Source organism: Syngnathus floridae, chromosome 2, assembly GCF_059516105.1.
Source record: "Syngnathus floridae isolate MCC-2025c chromosome 2, RoL_Sflo_1.0, whole genome shotgun sequence".
NCBI lineage: Eukaryota > Metazoa > Chordata > Actinopteri > Syngnathiformes > Syngnathidae > Syngnathus > Syngnathus floridae.
The window spans coordinates 5,066,337-5,088,057 of record NC_142414.1 but is presented as its reverse complement, the minus strand read 5'-3'; the positions used below and the strand labels follow the sequence as shown (position 1 = coordinate 5,088,057).

Below are 21,721 nucleotides of genomic sequence, written 5' to 3'. Positions count from 1 at the left end.
TGAAATGCGTTGTATAAATAAAATGTCTTGAATGAGAGCAATGTTTTAGGACAAGGATTCTCATCAGATGGTCCGCGGCCCTCCAGTGTTCTGTGACGGTACTGCAGGTGGTCCGTAAAATTAGAAATGGAAATAAATTTTAACATTTTTAAAAATAAAATGGATTTATTATTTAGACTTGATTTATTTTCCAGCTAATTTTGTTAATCATTTGCCCATCCAAATTATGTCAAATGTAGCCGAGATATTCTGCCAAAGCAGTGGTCCCCGAGTTGCTCTAGGTTATAATGGTGGTCTCTTAGACAAAACCAGTTGAAAACCCGTTTTAGGACATTGGGGAAAATGGACAAGTAGGTTAAAGGTCAAGTCTATGAGACCATCTCCAAGCAGCTTGAGGTCCCTGTGATGACATGTTTAATTCAGATGTTTAGGGTCTGTGGGGCTGTAGCCACCCTCCCTAGACGTGGCCAAAAATTGCTGAAAAATTAGAAACATATTTAAAATTTAGAGACAAAGTGAAGTGTAACAAAAGAGCCCAGTGCAATTGCAAAGACATTAAAGATAAACTACAAGGTATTGGTACATCTTTGTCACGTGGTACCATCTGTCGTTCTTTCAGCAAAAAAGCCAAACAGTATATTAACGAACCACAAAGCTTCTGGGGGAATGTACTATGGACAGATGAGGTAGAACGGTACTAGCTTTTTGGTAAGCTGCATCAGCTTTATGTGAAGCAAAACATTGTGTCAATGGGTACCATCATTTTTGTCCAGTCATGTTTCACGTGTTTATAAAAATATTGCTCTTGAGTCAACATTGAAAAGCGATATCTGATTTTCATTGGTTAGCTTTCATTATTTGTTTATCATTCCTATTACTGTATTATAATTTTACGATTTATTAGTATTGTTATGATTGTTATATTATTCATTATTATCATGCATTCATTATTATTATTATTATTATTATTATTATTATTATTATTATTATTATTATTATTATCCATCCATCCATCCATCATCTGTACCGCTTGTCCCCACGGGAGTCGCGGGCGATTATTATTATTATTATTAATATATTCTCATTTACAGAGGGGTACCACAAATTTTGTCTACATGGGATTTTAGTCCAGCCCATTATTAAGTGCTGGTTATGATTGATAACAATAATTGATTAAGTGATGTGACCCATATTTATGTTCATTCATTGAAGCACTCTGTTTTCCTCTTCTCTCACCAAAAGTCATCTTAGACCTCTAAATTGTCCATTGGTGTGAATGTGAGTGGGCGCGGCTGTCACTATGTGCTCTGCGATAGACTGGCGAAACGTCCAAGGTGTAAACTGATTCTGTTGTCAAAGAGAACTGGCTCACCAACAACCCTAATGAGGACAGATTTTATTAAAAATGTACTTTAGATGAATGGATGCCTGGCTTCTCAGAGTGCTAACATAAATGAAATGACGTGTGATAGCATGATCTACATATGTTAGATTGACGTCCAACATCCACTCACTGGAAATACTTTGAAGTTTTATGAAAGCTAAGCTACATGATGTAATTTTTTCAATTGTAAACTTAAATAAAAAGCAGTTTGTGCAACAAGAATGAAGTTTTGTATCCTACATTAGTATTTCTTAAAGACAACAACTATCCCAACATCAACTACAATAAAATAAGGGTGGTGGTCTAAAAGAAAGAACAATCATATATATTTTATATATATATATATATATATATACACGTATATATATATATATATACGTATATATACTATATATATATATATATATACTATATATATACTATATATATATATACTATATATATATATACTATATATATATATACTATATATATATACTATATATATATATATACTATATATATACACTATATATACTATATATATATACACTATATATATATATATATATATATATATATATATATATATATATATATATATATATAAAACGATAAATGGATTTATGGCATCAAATATCCTTTGAAATACCTGAATTACACTCAATGTGACTCTTGTACCATATTCAAGTTTCTCTCCTGGGGATAAAAGCCCAGCTACAATGTCTTTTAAGAAGCTTTCTCCTCGCTTTTCACCACTGAGACCCCAAAGATTACATACATTCTTTCTTTCTTATTTCTGAGGTAAAGACATTCTTCCTGAGCATATCAAACAAGACGACAGAAAAGAAACAGACAAAGAAGTGGTGTGCAGGTGGGACCGCAGCAGTTGAGGAGGAATGTGCTTGTCATTCATTGTGGTGGCTATGAAATTTAAGGACAGAAGGTCAGGAGGAATAAAGCAATTTTTTTTAATCTTATTTAAGCATGAGTGTTGAGGTGAAGTCATTGAATGAGACGTGTGAAGTACTTCTCATTGGATGAAGTAACTTGAGTATTTGGCGAGTAGCTAGCAAGCATTGGGACTTCAGCCATTCGGTTTGATTAGAAGGATAGAACATTTGGCTTGTCATGTTTTTGGTCAAAGAATGTTGTTGAAAGCAAAGAACATGAGTTTGGACTTGTACATGGAAATGGATTGGCAATAAAGAGAATCCTGAGAGAAGCACACAAATGTAAGGATTTACCCAACCCTGATTATCCATTACCTTGGACCACGTCACCTAGCAACAAATCATTGATTTTGTGCTGGACCCGAGCGAAACAGAATCTGAGTTTCCAAGTAATTATTTGATTTTTCCATTAAAAGCTACACTACTCATCAAGGTCAGTTCACATTTCTTTTCTTTTGGGGTAAAAAGAAAATATTGTGGATCTTCATAGCTAACCAATGCCAGTCAAATGAATGTGTTTTCAGCTTCCTCTTACATGGGGGATTTCTCATACTTGCTGGCTCTTTTGGCTGCATGATTTGCAATGAAAAAAAATATGAACCAAACATTCAAATAGTGGGGTCATGGTACAGTGACTGGCTGACTCATTAGTAGCTATATATTTTGCTCCATTCTATACAAGTATCAGGCTCTTTTGTGGTGTTGTGTGGGCGCACCTTGCAGAAAGCATTCTCAAAGTCTGTGAAGGTCGGGGCTTTGCCATGTCTTGCCCCAGTGGGGGCTGATGCTGAGGAGAGCGCCTCCTGACTGAGCTGCAGGAGCTCCCACACAGAATAGCCTTCAGTACGCTTCGACACCGCGCTCAGCTCCCGCTGACTCAGACTGTAGCCCTGAGGCGAAAGAGCTTGCAACAGCACCTCCCGACGCATACACGCATCTGGCAGGCCGACATGGTAGCGTTTGGTGAAGCTACGATGAAACGCGTCTTGCAGTAGATCCGGTCTTCTGGTGGTGCATACGACAATCACCAAACCCGTGCTCATAAGGGCGTTCTCCAAGAAGGTGCGCAGTGTCTGTCGCAGGCCCTCTTCCTCCATGGTTTCCACTTGGCTTAGCAGCACCACTGATGGCTGCCGCGCACCCGCCACCTCCAATACAGATCCCAGAATGTGTTCTACCTCCGCTTTTCCTTTCAAAGCCAACAAGGCACCGCTCAGTCGGTAGAGGGAAGCTCCGATTTGTGAAGCCAGAGAATGAGTCAAGGTGGATTTACCCCCTCCACGGGGGCCAAACAGTAGGATGCTTCTTGGTGGCTGCATCACTTGACTGGGCCTCAGGACAGGCCACAGGAGGTCCTCTTCCAAAGCAGCCTTTATGTGAGTGAGGCCAGCCAACTCGCCCCAGTTTAGGGCTGGGCTGCAGTCCAAAATCTCCTCGTCAATCAGGTCCAACACAAGGGGGTCCGGACTCTTCAGACTTTTAACAGTTGGACAACACAATGAAGAAGCTTTGTGGACCTCAGAGCACTGTTTCTGTTGCTGCTGTTGTTGGGTCAAGGCCTGCTCCCCTGCTGCGTTATCTCCTGTCATTCCAGCAGGAGGACTGTACTCACCAACTGGCCCATACTGGGGAGATACCAGGGGCGGCGAGGAGGATTTGCTAGGTTTAAACTTTTGTGGCTCTGTATTGCTTACTGAACTGCTGAATCTGTTTCCGTGGCAATGTGCTTTGTCACTCACACTGTATGGTGAGTTTTCACCAGCCTTCTGCGCATCGTAGCTGTATTTCTTGTAACAAGTGCTGTCCCCAACTTCATTCCCTTCTACAGCCATGTGAAATGCTTTTCTTTTCAACAGCCCAACAGACTCGGATGTGCCAGTGTTGGTGGTCTGGTAACTGTAGTTGCTACCTACCACCGAGGGCCGAGGAGGAACAGGAGTGGGCGCTGGCAGACCTGAGGGTAAGTATGTTGCAGAGGGGTGGCTATAGCTGGGGGCAAGGCTGTTCTGGGGAGAATATGTGCTGGGCGGGTAGCTATAGACAGGTGTGGTCGGACTATAACTGGGTACCACAGCGGGGGTGGATTGAAGTGTATGAAGGGAGGCAGGAGGAAGTGCTGCACTGGGTTGGGGGCAGTATGCAGATGAGAGATAGGTGCCATTGTAGCTGGAGGGATAGTCATTGGAGCCGCTGCAGGAACTACCGCCACTGTAGCCGGAGTCTGAGAGGTTGCTGTTCACCACTGACACACTGCCAATCCCGGCAGGGCCTGCGCCCGTGGCCACAGCCTTGGAAGTGGACAGGCTCTCGTGGCTTCCAGGGGGCACAAGGGAGTAGGAGCCATCAGAGGTTTGTGTCAGCGGCCAGGCTTCCAGTTCAGGCTTCTGGCTACTGAGACCCCCGAAGGCACTCTGCTCTGGGTAGGTGCCCACAGGAGGTGTCCGCTCAAATGTTGAATCCAGTCCGCCGGTGTATTTCTCAGCATAGCGCTTCAACAGATTGGAAGCTGTGAGGGCGGAGATGTCATTGTTGGCCCAAGAGTAGTTGTAGGAGCTGCGGCCACGGCTGGAATAGAATTCCGACTTGTCTGCCGGTGAGGAGGTGGTGGAGGAGACGTCCAGGTGTTGCTCAGGCCACTGGCTAAGAGACTGGGCATGCTCTGGGTTCCAGTGCATCTTGAATAAGCCTGACAAAAAACAGAAAGTAATTCTTATCGTCATGTTCAACAACGTTTTCCTTTTTTATGAAAATTATAATTGGGGCTATTCCAATCAAACTCACTTTGCTGCCTTCTGGTAGGAGAAACATGAGGAGTAAATTGAAAATGTACAGGCAGTCTGGTCTCAGACAAGCAGAGCAGGGCAGTTGCGAGTGTTTCAATACCCCGAGAATGAAATTACTTAAATGAAAGAGAACATGCATAAACTATCTGCTATAATAATGACACATTGTTTATTCTATGTATGACCCCGCCAACACAACGGATCTTATTAATCATCAAAATGTAAATTCTAAAAACAACAACAAAAAAATCAATACCAAAAATTCACAATTTTTATGCTAGTCTTCTAAGGTCAATGTGGTAAATCAATATGGCTACAGTATGTGTTTTTTAGTGGAATGATGCAGACGTTCACGAACCCTGTCAAGATGATAAAGGGGCAGCATGTCTTGAAAGCTTTGTTGGGAAAAAAGACTGGTTCAAAAGATGACAATAATCAGAAAACAGGGTTTTCTCTAAGTACTCCAGGTCCCTCCCACGTTACAAAAACATGCAAATTGTGTTATATGACGACTCTTAATTGTTCATAGATGTGAGTGTGAATGCTCGTTATCTCAAGTATGCCTTGTGACTGACTGGCAAACAGTCAAAGGTGAACTCATCCAAAGTTAGCCTGAAATGACTCCAAGTTAGCTACAACCCAAATGAGAACAAGCTCTATAGAAAATAGATGCAGTAATTTGTTTTAGCCTGAAGGAACATCCCTGTGCTGTGCTGTACTAGCAGACTCTGATCACTTTTATCAGAGAGAAAAAAAGGATGCTACAGAAAGAATGTTGGGGGTATGGAGAGGCATGGGTAAAAGCTGATCTGGTGGCTGCATATGTGCTGTACAAATTTATGTATATTATGCTATTTCATGTATAGTGCCAGCATCTACAGATCTCCCAGGAGAACTATTGTTATCTTTCAGGGCACTGAATACCTCCTCTCTCTGCCCTGCACCCCTCTTTACCACCCACCAATACACTCCACCCCACCTACCCTTCATAGACCGGAGCTGCACAGGCTCCTGAGCCGGCGAGACCGAGGGAAGGGAGGCGGACATTGCTGTAGAGAGAGTGAGAAAGGCAGATGGGGTGGGGAAGGTGGAGGGGGGGGGGGGGGGGGGGATTTAGTAGTGCACCATAGTGTGCAGCACATAAGTACAATCTCTCATGGGACGCTGGAAAGGTGGACTGTCTGTTCTTTTGGCAAAAGCACATTGCCCTTAAAGTATTTGTTTACTCAATGATCCCACAGCAAGTGTGTGATTTTTCTAATTAAACTCATGGCACAGTGTAAAAGGGGTCACAAGCTGCATGCCTTGCAAAAAATAGCTATATTGATATCTTGTTTTTATCTAACCAATCTGACTGCATATTCTGTGTGGTGACTTGCGTTATCACAAGTCCAAAAAGACTTGCGCTACTTCTCGCTGGGGTGCTAACTTGACATTCCACAAATAACTTGGCATTATTGAACTGTCATGAATCAGCCTGAGGTGGAGAGGTGACGGAGAGAGAGAGAGAGAGAGAGAGAGAGAGAGAGAGAGAGAGAGAGAGAGAGAGAGAGAGAGAGAGAGAGAGACATACAGAGAGCGAGAGAAATAGAGAGAGAGAGAGCTACATAAACAAAAGCTGGCTGTCTACGTATGTGGAGCCAGGTATCTTATTGCCGTCTAAATCAAATCTCGATATCTGCAACCGGATATTCCACTCACTGCTAAACTTTGGCCTCCTCCTCCTTTACTCTTTTTCAAAACGTCTGTGTGTTTTCAGATTACGCACGTTATTTATTCAGTCAGATGAGACCAGCAGACCAGATGGCTCTGGGATTATAACGTGCTTCATATTCAAATCCATTGCCTTAGATTCCCAATGGCCAACGTAGTTCAAGTACTTCCCTTAAGCTTTCGGCAGTGACACCCGGCATGGCCAAGACTCACCAGAGCCGCTTCTCACACACATCAAGCCCGAGACACCCCATTGACCGTGTATGTTTGTGGTCTGAATTGCAGCTCTTTATCAGGGTTGCTGAAAGCATATATGTCCTGCAGGCCCTTCCCATCTGCAGCCTGACCAGTTTCTGAGCAGCTCCAATAATAGGGCCTGTGTGTGACAGAGATGGATGGGAGCCCAGGGGAGCTCATAAAACCTGCAGCAAGGAGGGAGGCATGAAAGGAAGGAGGAAGGAAGGAGGGGAAAGTTGACAGCAGGCGCTACGTCCTCTCTAAGCGGGCCGGAGCTAACATTAGAGGACTCATTGAGGCAGGCTAACTGCTGTCCACTCCATCATCAGTGTACTCCTGCTGCAGAATGGACTTCTTTCACAATAAATCCCCACCACTCCCCCTCTACCCACTGACCAATGTGCTGGACAGCTAGCTGCCCTTAGGCACCTCAGTAAGTGTTCAGAAGGAGAATAATTATTTTCTACAAGTGTATACTAAAGTTTGTTATCCACGTATTTGTTGCATGCTCAATGTTGCATGGAGCCGCATTGAGAGTGTTAGCAATCCCAAAACTACATGGTGGCGTTGTGGTGTAGATGGATTCACTGAAGAATACAAGATTACAGTTCTCTAAATCAGGACAATGTGCACATTGTGTCATTAGAGTTCATCAGGGCTGCTCCATGAGGAGTTCTGATTTAAACCAATGATGTGCAACAGCATTTAATAAATAAATTAATCAATCTAAAAAGTGTTTTAAAATATGTTGAACATTTATTTCAAACATCATTAAAGGCAAACAATGAGGACAAACAGGGTGAGAAGGTCCAGAGGGTGTCTTGTTTAATAAAGTCTGGGCCTTGAAAATAAATCTGCATCTCACACTTTTACTGTTATTACATAGTTTTTAAATTCGTTTTGAATTTAGTCGGTATACATGATACATGAATTAAATTGACCAAGCACACAGGTTACAAAGGGGTGCAAAATAGAAATGTATTTTTAAAGGCTTTTTTATTAGTATGGACAAACTGTGGGTTACAACAGCAGCTTTCAGTTACTGCAAACACCTTTGCAGGAATCCCTAATCGTGAACTTCTGTCAATAGGTCTTGTGATGGAATAGGAACTATGACTAAATTGCTGCATTAATAAAAGCAAAGTAGATCATTATTGCACAATTTTACGGACTGAGCAGACACGCCGCTCCAGCGATTGGCTATAAGTAAACATTTGAACACACATCTCTTTTTGCTGACCAATGACCTCACCCGGCTGCAAGGAGACTGATAAAAAGCTAAAGGATATGCACATTTAAACTTCCCACTGCATGCGTGAGTGTTCCATGGTCCCAAGGGGGACAGATGTTCCTCTGTTGACCGCCTTACTGTCTGTGCGGCCATTGTGGCGGACGACCATCCAGCAGGCGTGCGTAGCTCGGACAATCACGTTGTTCCTGAGACAAAGGCTGAACGATCCTATTGTTGAAGGCCTTTCTAATTATGGAAATCGTATTAATCTATTCAGTAGCCGTCCACAGAGAGCTTTTGTGTGAGCCTGGGATTTATCGAGGGAACAGCATGAGCTGCAACCTTTAGTTGGCATGTGTGATGAAGACACAGCTCCAAAAGCAGCCTTGTGGATGGCCTGGACTTCAAATTAGACCAGTGCGGCCTCAAGAAAGTAACTACATTTACAACTTTATACGTGTACAAATGTTACTGACACCAAGTTCAGTCTGTGCATTGTTTCATATATCCCTGTTAAGTCCAGTTTACTTGCACCGTGTTCAGTTCCATCAGCTGCTGTATTAGACCTGAATTGGATGCACTGGAAACACTGTGAGAGGCCACACAAATAGGGTAAGCATGGAAACATTCAGGCTAGGCTTGTTGCTAGTCCACATGCTCCACAATACCATCACTCTTCCTGCGTAACTTGGGACTTGCTTAAGACTTGAGGGTGAAGACTTGAGACTTGTGTGTGACTTTATCTCATTACAGCTATGAACTTAACACACCATTACTGAGCAACAGACAGCACACCCAGGCAGTTTACTCAACGCTATTCAAATTTTATAAAACAGTTATTCAAATGTTGACACCGTTTCACACTACCCTCTTTATGGTGCATGGGTGTACAGTAAAACCGTAGCTAATTTTAGACTTATTTTGTAGCTTGCCCAACAGTTGACCATTATGACATCATCCACAAATTACTTGTCCTAGGGTGACATGTCAGGTGAATCACCCTCAATCAAATAAGACTTATTGTTTTAATAATCCTTAATGCAGTAGTATCAGTAGAGTCCTACACATATGCAAACTATTTCCCAGTGAGCGAGACGCTTTTGTTTCCTATTCTGCGATATGCGACAGACGAGCGCACATGCTCACATACGTCCGACTAGAACTTCCCTACTAATGCAGTTATAAGTAACATTAGAGCCTTCTATTAATTTTAAATCGTAACACTAAGTTAAAAACACAACTAAACATTTATATGTGCCATACAAAAAACTATTTATATACATCAGTGGTTCTTAACCTTTTTGGAGGTACCGAACACCATCAGTTTCATATGCGCATTCACCGAACCCCTCTATGGGGGTGGGGGGGATTATGGTAAGGGTTGGGGGGGGAATGACATACCAGCAAATCAGTGTGACTTCTGCTGTTGCTTTTTCAAGACCAGTTCAGATATGCGTTATCGCGAATTTACACGACATTCAGGTGTGTTCGGCCATCTGCGGGCGGGGAGGGGGGACAATGATATACCAGCTCTGCCGAACCCCTGATGCCGACTCACCGAACCCCTAGGGTTCGATCGAACCCAGGTTAAGAACTACTGATATACATCGGATGTACGTATATTCATATGTATCACCATATTGTAATACTGATAATCACCTCCAAAGCTGAAAAGGTACAGGTAAGTAAAGGTCCCGTCTCTCTCTCTCTCTCTCTCTCTCTCTCTCTCTCTCTCTCTCTCGCTCTCTCCCCCTCTCTCTCTACCTCTCAGTTTAAATAGCTTTTAGAGGTGGTGATGCTGCAGGGCGGGCAGCAGCTAGGGCTAACTGTCCCATGCAATGAGAGAAGGAATCACAACAATAAAGCAAAAAATATTTGCCTACTTCATCAACAGCCAAGCTCTCTCAGGTAATAAACCTCCACGACAGACTTGTGAGAGTACATCACAGTACCAAACGAACTTATTTGGCCACTTAGATTCACATGACGACACACCGGCACAGAAGACCCCCCTACAGCTCAATCATCCAAGACATCCCTCTACAACTCGGTGCTGAACTTTCTCACAGGAGAAAGCATGTAAATCGACAGCAGCACTCCCAGAGTGTATGCTTATCCTGCTGCTTTTTACTGACCCACATCTGTTCTCCAAACTACAGTACCGATAAGGTCATAAACAGCCACCTGGTCGAGTACTGAAAAAAAACAAAAACAATCACGGGTGGGCAACTTAAATGATGGAGGGGTCTACAATTTGTCATCAGTGGTATGAGGATGGGGGGGGGGTACATATGTAATATCACAGACTTTCTAACCAGATGTATGACAAAAAATGCTACTGTGAATATGGACAGACGTGCATTGAGAAATGGTGACGTACATTGGTTCAATGAAAACACTAATACATGTGTTAGTGTTTTCATTGAACCAATGTACGTCACCATTTCTCAATGCATGTAAAAATGTTTGAATATGTTCACCCCTCCCTTATGTCTACTCACAATCTATGTACTAATCAAAGTCATCTGCCTCTCGTTACCTGTCGCGTATATAAATCCTGTCTGCGTCACACCCGTCGGATTGTTCTCGTCTCTCGTCTCGTCTTCCTTCCTGTCTTTATCTTGTCTTTATCTTGTCTTTTTGTTCAGTTAGTCTTGTCCCTAGTCGAGCTTCTTATAGTCTGTCTTTGAGTTCTCCAATAAACCCTGGTCCAAGCTGTATTTGGTCGCCCTACTCCATTCCGATTCAATGACATCTTGTGCTTAAAAAGATAGAATTCAAAGGCTGTATAAAACTGCTGAACAGCGAACCTATATTGTATACAAGAACCCAATTTAAGTATTTTTTTTCCCCAAAAATTATCTCACTCAAAATGTTTAAATTTGGGTAATATGTTTGTCCTGCCTGTCAATACAACTCTGAAAATTTGAGAAGGCTTATTCACATTGTTGTATAAGGCATTATGCCAGGATCTGACTCAGCATTTTAGCAAACTACTCCTTTTTGTGTGTAGTTGGGCCGCTGGCGGCGTGATCGCAACGCCGTCCTTAGAGAAATTTGATCCTATGATCAAATGATCCTGGAGTGAATCAACAAAATAAATTGGTCCACATTTTCAACAAAAGATTTCATGGAATCCTAGTTGTATATAAAACACATTTACAAAGTTTGACTCGACACATTAATTATTACTCAAATTTTCCATTCGGGTGAGGAGAAGCTCAAATAAACTTTGTTAAATGTTTTCTTTTAATTTGTCACAGACTTATACTAAAGTGTCTATTTTCCATTGATAGGGAATAGACAATGTTAAAATTTGGTGTTATGTGGATTTGCTTTGCTATCACATTAAAGATTTTTTTTTTCTTGTGGCGCAAACACGCTGACCTTTTGTTTTGGTTTTTTCAATTCAATTTTGATGTTTACATGACCACAGAGGCTGAACCGTGTACATAATGAAGTTTGCAATTTTACAACGGTCATGCCAACCTTTCATTGCAGCAGTCTAGATGGATTAACAATCTTTTAAAAAGTCAAACGTTTTAAAAGTGTGGTTTCAATTTTTATTTGTAGTGACTTATTTTCTTTTTAAAGTGCATGTAAACAGACTGACTGACAGCCTTGGCTATCGTGGGAGAAACCCAAGTAGCTGTTTAAGTACTCATGGTTTCCTATAACAAGGTATTGCCGGTTGAGGTGAAACATTATCTTGGCAGGAAGCCCAGCAATGGAGGGCTCCGGTGCTGTTTCACTGCTCCCAAGAGGTTCCCATCTCCTTCTACCTCTCATGGCGCTTTTGTTTTTACCTGCCCCAAGGAACAAAATGGACACACTGGCAGCAAGCCTTCTGGGAGAGTGCGCTATTAAACTGTTCTAATTGTAAACATGAGGGCCGTGGATCAATCCAATCAAGGACTCCTTTCAGGACTCAGCATCCCTTCAGCAACCCTCACCCCTCCTCCCACCTATCATCAATTGCAAGCAAGCAACATTTCTAGTCCATCACTCACAGAAGCACACTCGAATGTGTGCATGACTTTTTGCATTTAGTGAATGTTACCTCTAATTGCCTGAAACAGATTTTATAATCCACAAATTTGGCTCAGTTAACAAAGATCTTAAACCTCATGTTTTATAAAACAAACAGTATAAAAAAGAGATAAATGAATTATTCTGTAGGCAGTTCTTTCTTTCTTTCTTTCTTTCTTTCTTTCTTTCTTTCTTTCTTTCTTTCTTTCTTTCTTTCTTTCTTTCTGAACCCCCCCCCAAAAAACAAAAACCTAATTTAAAAATGAATTGAGGTGAATTAGAGGTTGTAAAGTGTGATGTAATTCTTGAGCTTTAGTGTATTTTGATGACAGAATTTCTCTGACAAGTTATTAAAACCCCAGAGAACTGTTTTAAATTGAGGAACTTTAAGGATCAGCAGGTGCTAAGTATCACAGTTGCCATTTTCTCGTGGCCGCCTTGTGCATCATACTGTTTCAACGGTGCGTATGAGCCAAGACAGAAAGGCTACAAACTGACTTGGCAGGTAGTAAAAGTTCCAAATCAATGTCTTGTCAGAGACCCACAACAAGGCAAAATACACAGTGTACCGTATCGTTCTCTGGTATGATAGAGTATCAATAAACAAGCATTAACTATTGATATTATGGCTGTGAGTCAGTGGTGTAGCAGTTGTAGCCTGTCTTGGATGCAGGCAGCATAGGTACAGTTCCCACTTAGTGAAGGTGTGATTGTAAGCGTGAATGGTTGTCTTTCTCCATTAGTGTCCTGGAAGTGACTGTTGACCAGTCCAAGTTGAGGTCGCTGTTCAGCCAAATTCAGCTGGGTTGGGCTCCAGCTCCCCAGCATACTAATGAGTGGTATTTATTCATTATGGCAGTGCAATGTTCAAATCCGCACACTTCATGTTATATTTGTGCTTCAAGATCATATACAGGTGCTTTTGATGTGATCAAAAAATATTGACATTTTATCACCTGCAATTACCACACACTAATATAATGAAGTACATTTCCATGTGGGGCTTAGTTTAGCCTTCAAATATGAAACATATGAATATGAACAACCTTTTCAACAACAGACAATAGTGTATTAATAATTTCTTTTATTTATGATAGGTATGGGCAACATGGAGGGGCACCACAATTTTTCATCAGCTCCATTAATTTGTTGATCAGTCACGATCAGCTCCATATGTCTGCACACTGATTGATCTGAATAGTGTATAATAAGTGTAAAACGTTACAGTGGAACCCTGCTTTTCACAGGTGATAGGGACCAAGCCGGCCAGTGAATAGTGAAAATCTGTGTATAATTGACATCCACTGAAATGCATTTGATTTTTTTTAAATCCCCAAATTATTAAAAAAACAAAACACTGATGAAACGCGACTACATTTTTTTCACGAAAGAAAAACCTGAAATTGGCCACCCGACCCAAACCTGAGAATAACACAATGAAAATCAGGAAAATCTGCAATTGCCGAAATGTCTCTTTGTCGATGCCATTTTAGAGCGTTTATTTATCAATGGCGGCGGAGGGACGTATTATGTACAGTCCTCTGACTGATTTACCGTTACGATCTATGTAAAAGGTAATGTCCTCTGATTGGTTAGTCGGTTCACATGTTACGCCCACATAATACGCCCCTGTGTGGTGGTAGTGATGTGGTGGAGGGGTTTGCGTGTCCTTATGATCCTAGAAGCCAAGTTGTCTGGGGCTTTATGCCCCTGGCAGGGTCACCCATGGCAAAAGGGTCCTAGGTGAGGGGCCAGACAAAGCACGGCTCACAAAAACCCCTTATGAGGAATACTACAGTTGGATTTCGTTTTCCCTCGCCCGGATGCAGGTCATCGGGGCCCCTCTCTGGAGCCAGGCCTGGAGTTGGAGCTTGAAGGCAAGCATCTGGCCCATGGGGCCCTGCCGGGCACAGCCCAAAAAGTAAACGTGGGTCCCTCTTCCCATGGGCTCACCACCTGTGGCAGGGGCCAAAGGTGTCGGGTGCTAAGTGAGCTGGGCCTCTCTTGCAGGAAAGGAGCCCGAGCTGGTGTGCGAGGCAGAAGAGTTTCGACTAGACATATAGTTGGACTTGCCTCCACACACAGTTTGGGTTCTGGTACAAGACCTCTTGAGAGGGGCTGGACTCGCTTCCACTCTGGATTTGCCCACGGAGAGAGGCGTTGAGCAGGTGTGCGTATACATATTGCCCGCCGGCTGCGTGCCTGCACATTGGGGTTCACCCCGGTGAACGAGAGGGTAGCCTCCCTCCGCCTTCGGTGGGGGGACGGGTGCTGCCTTTTGTTTGTGTCTGTGCACCAAGCGGCAGCTCAGAGTACCCACCCTTATTTGAAGTCCTTGGAGGAAGTGCTGGAGAGCGCTCCTTCTGGGGACTCCATCGTTCTCCTGTGTGACTTCAATGCTCACGTGGGCAATGATAGTGAGACCTGGAAGGGCGTGATTGGGAGGAATGGCCCCCCCAATTAGAACTCGAGCGGTGTTCTATAATGAACACCATGTTCAAGCATAAGGGTGTCCATGTGTGCACTTGGCACCGGGACACCCTAGGCCGCATTTCGATGATCGACTTTGAAGTCTTGTCATCGGATTTGCGGCCGCATGTTTTGGACACTCGGATGAAGAGAGTGGCGGAGCTGTCAAGTGATCACCACCTGGTGGTGGGTTGGCTCCGATGGTGGGGGAAGATGCCAGTCCGACCTGGCAGACCCAAACATACTGTGAGGGTTGTGCTGGGAACGTCTGGCAGAATGCCCTGTCAGCAAGAGCTTCAACTGCCACCTCCGGCAGAGCTTTTCCCATGTCCCGGAGGAGGCAGGGGACATTGAGTCCGAGTGGACCATGTTCCGTGCCTCCATTGTTGAGGCAGCCGACCGGAGCTGTGGCTGTAAGGTGGTTGGTGCCTGTCGTGGTGGCAACTCCCAAACCCGCCGGTGGACACCGGCGGTAAGGGATGCCGTCAAGAAGGAGCTGAAGGAGGAGCCCTATCGGGCCGTTTTGGCCTGTGGGACTCCGGAGGCAGCTGACAGGTACCGGATGGCCAAGTGGGACGTGGCTTCGGCGGTTGCTGAGGCAAAAACCCGGGGGTGGGAGGAGTTTGGCGAGGCTATGGAGAATGACCTCCGGAAGGCTTTGAGGAAATTCTGGTCCACCATCCGGCGTCTCAGGAGGAGGAAACGGTTCACCGTTTACACTGTTTACAGTGTAGACTGCTGCTGACCTCGACCAGGACATCGTGAGTCGGTGAGGAGAATACTTCGAAGATGTCCTAAATTCCATCGACACGCCTTCCATTGTGGAAGCAGGGCCTGGAGACTCTAAGGTGGACTCTCCAATCTCTGGGGTCGAAGTCACCAACGTAGTTAAAAAAACTCCTCGGAGGCAAGGCCCCGGGGGTGAGTGAAATCCGCCCGGAGTTCTTAAAGGCTCTGGATGTTGTGGGGCTGTCCTGGCTGACATGCCTCTACAACAAAACGTGGACATCGTGGACGGTGCCTCCGGATTGGCAGACTGGGGTGGTAGGCCCCCTTTTTAAGAAGGGGGACCGGAGAGTGTTTTCCAACAACAGAGGAATCACACTCCTCAGCTTCCCTGGTAAGGTCTATTCAGGGGTGCTGGAGAGGAGGGTCCGTCGGAAGGTCGAATCTCGGATTCAGGAGGAGCAGTGTGGTTTTCGTCCTGGCCGTAGAACAGTGGACCTGCTCTATACCCTCGGCAGGATCCTCGGCAGGATCCTCGAGGGTACATGGGAGTTTGCTCAACCAGGCCACATGTGTTTTGTGGACTTGGAGAAGGCATTCGACCATGTCCCTTGGGAAGTTCTGTGGAGGGTGCTTTGGGAGTACGGGGTGCCAAACCAACTGATACGGGCCGTTCGGTCCCTGTAATATCGACTTCAGAGTTTGGTCCGCATTTCCGGCAGTAAGTCGGATTTGTTCCCAGTGAGGGTTAGACTCCGCCCTTCGTCACCGATTCTGTTCATAACTTTTATGGACAGAATTGCTAGGCGCAGTCGAGGTGTTGAGGTTGTCCGGTTTGGGGGCATTGCATCTCTACTTTTTGCAGACGACGTGGTGCTTCTTCAAGCCGTGATCTCCAGCTGCCACTGTAGTGGTTCGCAGCCGAGTGTGAAGCGGTCGGGATGAAGGTCAGCACCTCCAAATCTGAGACCATGGTCCTCAGTCAGAAAAGGGTGGAATGCCCTCTCCGGATCGGGGATAAGCTCTTGCCCCAAGTGGAGGAGTTTAAGTATCTTGGGGTCTTGTTTACGAGCAAGGACAGGATTGAGCGGGAGATCGACAGGCGGCTAAGTGCAGCTTCGGCCGTGATGCAGACTCTGGACCGGTCCATCATGGTGAAGAGAGAGCAGAGCCAAAAGGCAAAGCTCTCAATTTACCGGTCGATCTACGCTCCTACCCTCACCTACGGGTCGTGACCGAAAAAGAACAAGATACCGGATAGAATTGGCCGAAATGAGTTTCCTCCGCCTGGTGTCCGGGTTCTCCCTTAGAGATAGAGTGAGAAGCCCGGTCATCCCGGAGGGACTCGGAGTAGAGCCGCTGCTCCTCTACGTTGTAAAGAGCCAGATGAGGTGGCTCGGGCATCTCATCAGGATGCCTCCTGGACGCCTCCCCGGGGAGGTGTTCCGGGCATTTCCCACTGGCAGGAGACCCTGTCGAGGATCCAGGACGCGCTGGAGAGACTAAAAAGGTAAAGACCCAATGATTGTCACACACACATCTGGGTGTGGTGAAATTTGTCTCTGCATTTAACCCCTCCCCTAAGGGAGCAGTGAGCAGCAGCGGTGCTGCGCCCGGGAATCATTTGGTGATCTAACGCCCCAATTCCAACCTTTAATGCTAAGTGTCAAGCAGGGAGGCAATGGGTCCCATTTTTATCGTCTGTGGTATGACCCGGCCGGGGTTTGAACCCACAGCCTTCCAGTCTCAGGGCAGACACTCTTACCACTAGGCCACTGAGCTGTGTCTCTCAGCCGGCCTGGGAACACCTTGCGATCCCTCGGGATGAGCTGGACAAAGTGGCTGGGGAGAGGGAAGTCTAGGCGTCCCTCCTAAAGCTGCTGCCCCCGCAACCCGACCCCGGACAAGCGGAAGATGGATGGAATTTGGTTCACACTAAAGGCGCACCTTATTAAAAGTCACGCCTGCGGTTTTTGAGAAAATTAAAGGCTTTTATGGTGTGGAAAATACGATAAGTTACACAAAAAAACTTTGAATTTGTACCTTTGAGGCAGAATTTTAATCACCCGTCTTCATACATACAAGCATCGGTTTCTTTATACATCTCCAACTTAAAATAAAGAGCTGAAGTTTGGGGTTCAGAGCGAGAAGTGAGCAAGCCTGAGAAGCTGTTCTATACCAGAGTTAGTTATCTTGATTTGTTGGGGCTCTCAAGTCCTCTGTTCACACTGATTTATGACACGAATATCGAAGAGAACATTCTCACTCTGCTGGGGCCCTCCTACTGCCGCTCACTACCCGGCCCGTCATAAAAAGATCAATCTTAGAGGCCGGCTGCATTTCATCGCATGGCAGATGGAGATGCTGGGAAATTGTCTCGGGGAGTTCGCTCTGCTAGGAGCTTTGTTTACACGCAAAATAGATAATTAATTCCTTCCATATGTTGTGTGAATGTATGTACTTTGTGTGAATGTACGTATAATTCCAGCCCAACGCAAGCTTGATAGGTTGTGGAATCATGTGACCTGCCAAAAGAATCGTCACCTAAAATCTGAGTTCATGACTTAAAGATGGGGTTAGTGTGGATGCCAGACAACATAGATCACAAATTACTAACTAGCCGTGTATAATTGGCCAACGCGTTGGACTATGATCATAACTACACACGTTGGTCTTACAGGCCGCCAACAATCAAAAGAAACACATTTGCTCATGCTGTCACGCTCTTTAGGAGATGCTTTCACGATATGAGAGTGCAGGAGCTTTCACACGTGTGCTCCAATGCCCCTAGGCCAGGGGTCACCAACACGGTGCCCGCAGGCACCAGGTCGCCCGTGAGGACCGCATGAGTTGCCCGCAGGACTGTTCTAAAATTAGCTCAAATAGCAGCACTTGTCAGTGAGCTGCATCTATTTATTTTACAGTCAAACCTGGTTTACGAAAGTCCTGCTTTCTCGAACAAATCAGAATTCGAACAAAAAATTCGAGATTTTTTTTGCTTCGGTTGTCGAACAAAATTCAGAGGTCGAACGTCGCGAGATGATCCGGGAGGACCTGAGAAAACCCGACCGCGCGGCCCGGATGCCGACTGACTCCGTCTTTATTGTATTTTCGTTGCTTTGAGGATTGTATTAACCCCTAATCATGCCTCCAAAGAAAGCAAGTGGGAGCAGTAAAGCATCCTAAAACACAGATGCTATTAAAGCAATGCGACAGTGAGCGCCCGGCTGGCGCGCTGCGGTTGCGCCATCGGACCAAATTAAGCTCCCTGTGCACTGAGGTCCACTTAAAATTTGGAAAGTACATCAGGACTTAAAAATATTTTCTAAATTTCAGCGACGAATCTGTCATAATAATTACGGTGCAGTTGTGCGGTGGGCAACGCACTACGGTTGCGCGTTCGGCGGTGCGCTGCAGTCGCGTGATCGGACAAATATGCGCAAATGAAAAAATGCTTAAAAAAGGCGGGGTTTTTTGTCTTGAAACGCATTTTAAAAATTTTCATTATTTATAACGGGAAAAATAGATTTGGAATTCGAATGATTCGCTTCTCGAACCGCCTTCTGGAACGGATTATGGTCAAAAACCAAGGTTTGACTGTATTTTTGCTATTCTTGTTAAAATCACACTTACATGTGAACTGGAAATGACAATAATAACACATAGTGAAAGCCAAATTGAGCAAATGGCTATTTCAGAAGTGTGTGTCAAACTGGTAGCACTTTGCCTTAATCAGTACCCAGGAAGTAGCTTTCGGTTTAAGAAAGGTTGGTGACCCCTGCCCGAGGCCATGTTCAAAAAAAGAGTTGTTTTTGAAAACAAGTATATTAAAATAAAACATATTTTCATCACAAATGCAAGACATAATGGAATTATCAATAAAAAGTACTTTGAGTACCGTAATTTCCGGACTATAAGTCGTGTTTTTTTTCATAGTTTGGGTGGGGGGGCGACTTATACTCAGGAGCGACTTATATATGTTTTTTTTTCACAAATTTTTACTTGATCATTAAGACATCACTTACAAGTATAGTTGACCACTTCCCATGTTATTTTTAGTATAGTTGATCACTTCACATGCTTTTATATCTTTATCTTGAACATATTCAAAGCATAAAAAATAGAGAAAACATCAAATAAAGCAATTAACACTTTAAAGCACCATATCCAAGTCCACTGTCTGCTGTATGTACTGCTGTTGCTCCATTTTTGCTCCTATTATATTTATTATTATTATTTATTATTATTAGTTTATTTATCATTTATTCAACACTCTTATTTATTCATTGTTTGTGCCTTCTTGGGGGTTTTTTTGTGTTGCTTGTATGCATATGTGTACTATCTCACCAAGGGATAGTGGAAACGTAATTTCAATCTCTTTGTGTGTCTTAGTATATAAAAAAAAAAATCAACGATAAAGCAGACTTTGACTTTGATAAAACAACCAAAATAAATTATATTTTCAGACGAAACTGGATGAGGGCGCTCTAAATTTCACCGTTGGCCGTGACTCATCAACTGGGTGGGCTTAAGAAAAATGGCACCAAAAAGAAACTCCTATTTTGCAGGTTACAAACTTCAAGTTGTAAAATATGCAGCTGAAAACAGTAATCGAGCAGCAGAAAGAAAGTTTGGAGAACCGTGATGTACCAATGGATTACTATTTCAAGTGACGTCAGTAGCGCGGCGCGGCGGTTGTTTACATACAAACGTGCCCACATAAGGACTACCGGCATCATTAGCGGTGATCATTTCTAAGTGACACGGAGGACAAAGAGTTTGAAGGAATTAAGGATTTGGAGTGACATAGAAGGTTTGAAAAACTATTATGGCTTTTACGCACGCCCGGTCCTACTCTACTGAGTCGGGGGCCGGGGCTCGGCCGAGTGGTTGTCCGCGAATGGTGCGCGGGGCTCGGACATGGCCATTATGCACGCCCGGTCTGTCAGGAAGTCCACGCCACCACACGCTTGGAAGTTTGTTTTGTTTAATAAAGAGCCGTTTACCAAACCCACGTCTATCCTTGTACTTTGTTAACGCTACAATATAGTTATATAGTAGATCTGTGGAATAAAGACGAGGCTGACGTCAGGGCGCACGCGCGGCGATGTTGACAAAGGACGAGGAATTTGATCGATGGATCTAATGGAATTAAAGTGCACGGATGGTTTGATAATATTATTGGCTTGTATTATAGTTATTTGAAATATAGTTTATCTATCGTTATATGAGCCTGTGGAATATTTTGAAGTGCAAGCGCCCTCAGCCGTGCGCACCCATTGCTGACAAAGAACGATCGATGGATTTAATGAATTGGAGTGACACCGATGGTTTTATAAACATGTTATTCATGTAATAGTTGTCCTTAATCACTCTATATGTTACGTCAGGCCCGTTCTCAGCTCTTTGTTTGTGTTTGTCACGTTAGCATACCTATTGTTTAGCCTGTTGTTGCTATTTAATGAATTGGAGTGACACCGATGGTTTTATAAACATGTTATTCATGTAATAGTTGTCCTTAATCACTCTATATGTTACGTCAGGCCCGTTGTCAGCTCTTTTTTTGAGTTTGTCACGTTAGCATACCTATCGTTTAGCCTGTTGTTGCTATTTAATGAATTGGAGTGACACCGATGGTTTTATAAACATGTTATTCATGTAATAGTTGTCCTTAATCACGCTATATGTTACGTCAGGCCCGTTCTCAGCGCTTTGTTTGAGTTTGTCACGTTAGCATACCTATCGTTTAGCCTGTTGTTGCTATTTAATGAATTGGAGTGGCACTGATGGTTTTATAAACATGTTATTCATGTAATAGTTGTCCTTAATCTCTCTATATGTTACGTCAGGCCCGTTCTCAGCTCTTTGTTTGTGTTTGTCACGTTAGCATACCTATCGTTTAGCCTGTTGGTGCTATCGTTTAGCCTGTTGTTGCTTGTTCATGACTGTTTTTGGTGTGGCATTTTGTCGAATAAATTGCCCCCAAAATGCGACTTATACTCCGGACCGACTTATATATGTTTTTTTTCACTTTTTGGGGCATTTTATGGCTGGTGCGACTTATACTCCGGAGCGATTTATAGTCCGGAAAATACGTAAATTACATACACAAGCATAAGTCATCACATGATCTAAAACACTGATTCTTAACCTGGGTTTGATCGAACCGCGTGGGTTTGCTGAGTCAGGTTCTGGGTTCAGCGGAGGTCAAGACATG

At 43.9% G+C, this 21,721-nt stretch overlaps 1 protein-coding gene across 1 annotated transcript in view; it reads right to left on the bottom strand.

Moving 5' to 3' along the window:
* Positions 1 to 1,995: 1,995 nt before the first annotated feature.
* Positions 1,996 to 21,721, bottom strand: part of fignl2 (fidgetin like 2) — a 34,456-nt gene continuing 14,730 nt past the window's right edge. The window contains exon 3 of the mRNA XM_088368523.1: positions 1,996 to 5,002. Coding sequence (XP_088224649.1) covers positions 2,964 to 5,002 — 2,039 coding nt within the window. The 3' untranslated portion in view covers positions 1,996 to 2,963. The remainder of the gene's footprint in view (positions 5,003 to 21,721) is intronic.